The following is a 5226-nucleotide window of genomic DNA, read 5'->3' as shown; positions in this document are numbered from 1 at the left end:
CATGGAAACATGTTGTGACAAGCTCGTGGCTGCAGCAGACAGTTGTTCCAGATGTGATGTGCAGAAGCTGTTAAGGTTCTCTTGTGTCGAAGGAGAGGAGGACCAAAATGTAGCGTGGTTATCTTCATACATCTTTAATAAAGACGATACAATACAAAACAATAAATGTAACGTGAAAAACCTAAACAGCGCTATCGGGTGCAAACAAACAGAGACAGGAACAATCACCCACGAAACACTCAAAGAATATGGCTGCCTAAATATGGTTCCCAATCAGAGACAACGATAAACACCTGCCTCTGATTGAGAACCACTCTAGGCAACCATAGACAACTCTACTATACCACAATCCCATAACCTACAAAAACTCCAAGACAAAACACACCACATAAATAACCCAAGTCACACCCTGGCCTGACTAAAATAATAAAGAAAACATAAAATACTAAGACCAGGGTGTGACAGAAGCTGAAGTAAATCTTGGTAAATATTGCTTATGTAGAGAATATTTTTATTGTCCTTCATTTCCAAACAGGCTATAATTTCTTTAATTTGTGGTAGAATAGAAAATGTATATATTTTATGTTTTTAGTGTAAACTATATGCTAGCTGTAATACTAGCCAAGGCATGCTAAGCAGCCTGTAATTTTTCTCCAAAACTTGTAGAAACATAATTTCCATCACAGTCATTTTTATCACCAAGTTAACTGTGTTGGAAATGACAGAATGTGGTGGAAATGACAAAAATCCATGATATTATAATGCTATATTCTCATGCTCCAATGTGTGCTTGCACAAGTTGCAAATTTAAGTAGTATTTTTCTTTGTTTTTAGAAGATAGTCACATAAGCAGCACAGAGGTCACAGACAGAAAGAAAATTAAAAAAAAAGATCCTATATGATACCAGGAACATCTGCAAAAAGACAGGGAGAAATACTAGAAGAAAAAAAGAGAAGTGAAATCTATCTCCGAGCTTACAAAGCCTGAACAAAGAAACAAGAGAAGACAATAGAAATGCAACCAAAACAAACTTTAAAGAGAACAGTTGCAATGGAGATCTACCTATCAGGCAACACACCACCTCAGCCACCAGATGACTTGCAGCCAGAACATGAGGCCACATACCTGCCCCTAACTCACCTGCCCCAGATGCACGCGTTGATACCCCTTCCTCATCATCTGCAACAGGAATGAGAGGTTTGGAAGAGGTCGCTCAAAAACACAGAGATCTTTGCATGACAAATGTCAAACTTGATAAAACTTTACGGAAAGCTGAGAAATACAAAAAAAGGTATGATCAACTGATGAAGAAAATAGAAAGACAAGATTCCCCAAAGACAAAACAGCAAATGAAGGGAACTCTGAAGAACGTGACGAGGATTTTATTCTATCAAAATGCCATCATTGCAGAGTTAAAGCAAAAGTATCAAAAAATGCTCAGTGCCAAGGACAAACAAATGGCTTCAAAAATGCTCAGAGGCAACATCCTGAGAAAGTATGGTCTGGTCAAAGCCTGTAATACTCCGGGTGTCGTGGGTGTGGAGTCAAATGCAGGAGACAGAGAGTTCAATGCTGTGCGTCTTTAATAGCACCAACGCACCACAGGGTGCTCACAATAGTTACGTTCCCAAACACAGGGAATCAAAATGTACAACGAAAAATTCACGACCAAGTACTAACACGTACCTCTACAACAGAGCCGAAGGTTACACTGAAATAATCCCGCACAACAACCAGGCGGGCCGGCTGTCTAATAAAGACAAACTAATTAAACATAAACAGGTGCTACCACTAAACATACAAGGAGGGGGAGGAAAGACAATCAGTGGCAGCTAATAGGCCGGTGACGACGACCTCCGATGACGACGACCTCAATATTCCACAGGAAAAAGCAGTGAAACAGAGTTAGCACAGCCACAGAAGAGACTATGAACGTGATGACAACAGCAGAGCAACAACAGGGAAAGAGGACACACTAACAAAAAAAAGCAGAAGAGCTCCTTGACAATTCAGAACCTTTATCAGAAGTTCAAGAGGGAATATTCAGAGATTAAAATGTCCTACTTTTAATTCTGCAAAATATGTCCTTTTTGGGTTGTCAAGCCAACAGTCCAGGATAGGGACACGTGGCTCTGCAAAACCCACGCCAACCCCCAGTTCCTGGCGGACAAACTCCAGCATCACAAAGTGATCAGCTGCAGCAACAATGACAACCTTATTGAGTCTTTGTGCTGTGAGGACCTGAAGAAAGAGTGAATGTACAGAGCGTTCCCTTTGCCAAACAAAATAACTGAAATATCGGACTCTGATGCTGGTGAGCAGACATGATGGTTTGAGTGGGGGAAAAACTTGAGGCGAGAGAGGAAAAATAAAGAGGGAAAGATAGAGAAGTTCCCTGTGTGACTGACAGTAAAAGAAAAGGTTTGTGTCACACTGCAGATTCTACTGGAGGTTTTCTCCAAAGGATTGAAACACGTGTACAGCATTTGACACCAATACTCCAAACTGAGAGAATTAAAAGAGATTCTGCAGAAAGAGGAGATCATAGTGCATATTTACTTTGCAGAGAACAATCTGTGTAAATACACCAGTGAAATCCAGGCAGTTCACTTTGGTGATTCTCACAAACAGTTGACCCTCCACACCTGTGTTGGATGTACCACAAATGATACCGTTTCACTTTGCTCACTGAGCTCTTCTATTACCCCTCTGCTATCTGCGCCCATCTCTCAAAAACACTGGCCTACTTCCTTGAGCACTGCCCATTGGCTACTTTTGGACTATTACTTTGTCTTATATTGATTACATGTTGAACAATGGTTGTTGTTCAAAATATTTGCAATAAAAACACATTTTCGTGTGTTTTCTTTCACACAGATGTCATTTCCACCCCGCCCATTTTTTTGAGGTTAATTAGTATATTATGTATAATTTACATTGATTGATTTGTTTTAGATAGGGGAATCATATGGTTGTTTTCATAATCTCACAAAAAAGGTTGGGTGGAAATATAATATTTTTCATGATAAATGAATGTTTTCTGCTGTCACAAAGGCAAGTTTATACATTCAGGCATCAGGAAAACCTTAAAAATCACTTACAAGTTAATGTACAAACATATAAGAAATGAATTGTATTATATTTCATTTTCAACTAAAATTGATATTTAATGACGTGATGTAAATGATATTTGTCTATGGCTGTCTGATGATAAAAATATATACATTCCCTGAATAGGACAATTGCAGCCATTATCAGATATTATTTCTAGACAAATCAAAGACAATTATAATACTGGTAAAATGGTGTTTCAATAAGCTTTCATTTCTGAATGCTTGCAGGGCCAAAGTGCCCGAAGTTGCAGAGTCCCCCATTTACATTCTAAACAACATTGTGGACTGGAGCTCGAATAGCCAGCCCAAAATAGAGCAGTTACACAATGTCCTGACCCACAATGTCATCTGTAGAGACAAATGCTATACCGTCTCTCTGGTTGTTGGTCATAATCAGTAAGATATATTATTTGTAGAGCAAATCAGATTTTCTTTCTGCTTGATAAGTGTCTCAAACTGGAAATGCTGTATCCCCGTCTGTATTCATTGATCATTTCCTTTTCCGCAATAAGTTACAATGTACTTACAAGAGTAACCCTAATCCTAACCTCAGCCCCAAACCTTAACCTTAACCCTCTTTTACAAAGGTCCACAGAGTAAGTGCAGTGTAACACTGAGTAGTTACAATAGTTCTATTTATACCACACCGTCTGGAATACAGGAACAATTACACGTTTTTCTCACCTATTCTAATATTCTGTGTCTAGTGATTGACCTACAATGGCGCCTCGTTCAGAATCGGGTCTGCTGCTGGAAACTCTGAAGAAGCTGGGCAAATCTGATCTGAAGACTTTTCAGTGGCACCTGATAAAGGGTGATGTGTTGGATGGCTTCGGCTCTATCCCAAAGGCCGAGTTGGAGTTTGCTGACAGGGAGGACACCGTGGATAAAATGGTGGAAACTTACACGGCAAAGGATGCTGTGAAGATCACACTGGCGATTCTGAAGGAGATTAGACAAGTAAATGTTGCCATGGAGTTAAATGATGAGTACACAGGTAATACATCAGGTTTGAAGATATACAGTATGTATTCCCTGTCTAAAAACAGGTTCAAAGCTGTACATTATGATAGGAAGGGATTATCCATTGGATCTGATTCTCAAACTGCACTTATGTTCTATTCTGGCAGAACAATGTAAGCCATTATGAAGGAGAAATGCAGTTAAATGTTAATGTCTATTTCCCCCCCCCTCTCTCTCTCTCTCTCTCTCTCTCTCTCTCTCTCTCTCTCTCTCTCTCTCTCCCTCTCTCTCTAGCTCTAGCAGGAGGTCCAGGCCAAGTTGGGGAAGCAGGTGCAGGGAGGGGATCTTCTGCTGTCCAACCCATCACAATCTCAGCTCAGAATGGGGCCTTTGTCTTTTCTCCCATAATGACTGGTATCACTGTTGGTGGATCAATCCATTTCCCTACAGGTAGTGATGGGCAATATAAAATACACAATCATCACAAATGATTTCAAACAAAATAATCCACTGATAATTGCACACATATAAGATATGAATTCAAATAGTGTTCAATTAAACATAAATAGATCTCACTCAATCATCTTAATCGCAGCAGCTGGCACATAGGAGAGCACAAATGATCTCCACTTAATTTATCTGCATGAATTGATATACCTTCTCTGTTCTTGCAGGCTCTGCAGCATCCCAACATCCCAGGCCATGAAAGAAGAAGACCCATTTCTGATGTCAGACCTGGAGGGATTAACCACCTCCTAATACGCTGCCATATCCATAATTGGCTACTTCATTTAGTTATAAATGTTTAAAAATCATGCAAATTATCATAGTTTTCTACATAATTGTATTAGATTTTTTTTACAATATAATAATATTACAACATGAATTAAAAAATACATTCCAATGAAATTGGCTTATGTGTCATATCATGTCTCTATTGAACAAGTTTTTTTTTTACCTTAACCTTTATGTTCTTGTGTTTGTGGCACTGAAGGGATGTAGAGGAAGTGTGACAGATGTGTTTCCATCACAGGAGGCTGCTGAGGGGAGGACGGCTCATAATAATGGCTGGAATGGAGTAAATGGAATGGTATCAAACACATGGATTCAGTTCCGGACATTAGTATGAGCCCGTCCTCCCCAAATTAA

General features: G+C 39.4%; 1 protein-coding gene across 1 annotated transcript in view; it reads left to right on the top strand.

Moving 5' to 3' along the window:
* LOC135544405 (caspase b-like) overlaps nucleotides 1-4986 on the top strand; it is a 7097-nt gene extending 2111 nt beyond the window's left edge. Inside the window, exons 2-4 of the mRNA XM_064971984.1 lie at nucleotides 3822-4111; nucleotides 4372-4527; nucleotides 4752-4986. Of these exons, the coding sequence (XP_064828056.1) occupies nucleotides 3835-4111; nucleotides 4372-4527; nucleotides 4752-4783 (465 nt within the window). The 5' untranslated portion in view covers nucleotides 3822-3834 and the 3' untranslated portion in view covers nucleotides 4784-4986. The remainder of the gene's footprint in view (nucleotides 1-3821; nucleotides 4112-4371; nucleotides 4528-4751) is intronic.
* Nucleotides 4987-5226: the final 240 nt, after the last annotated feature.

The sequence above is a fragment of the Oncorhynchus masou genome, chromosome 8 (genome assembly GCF_036934945.1).
Source record: "Oncorhynchus masou masou isolate Uvic2021 chromosome 8, UVic_Omas_1.1, whole genome shotgun sequence".
In the NCBI taxonomy this organism is placed as follows: Eukaryota; Metazoa; Chordata; class Actinopteri; order Salmoniformes; family Salmonidae; genus Oncorhynchus; species Oncorhynchus masou.
The sequence above is the reverse complement of the archived record's forward strand: the minus strand, read 5'-3'. Positions and strand labels throughout refer to the sequence as shown.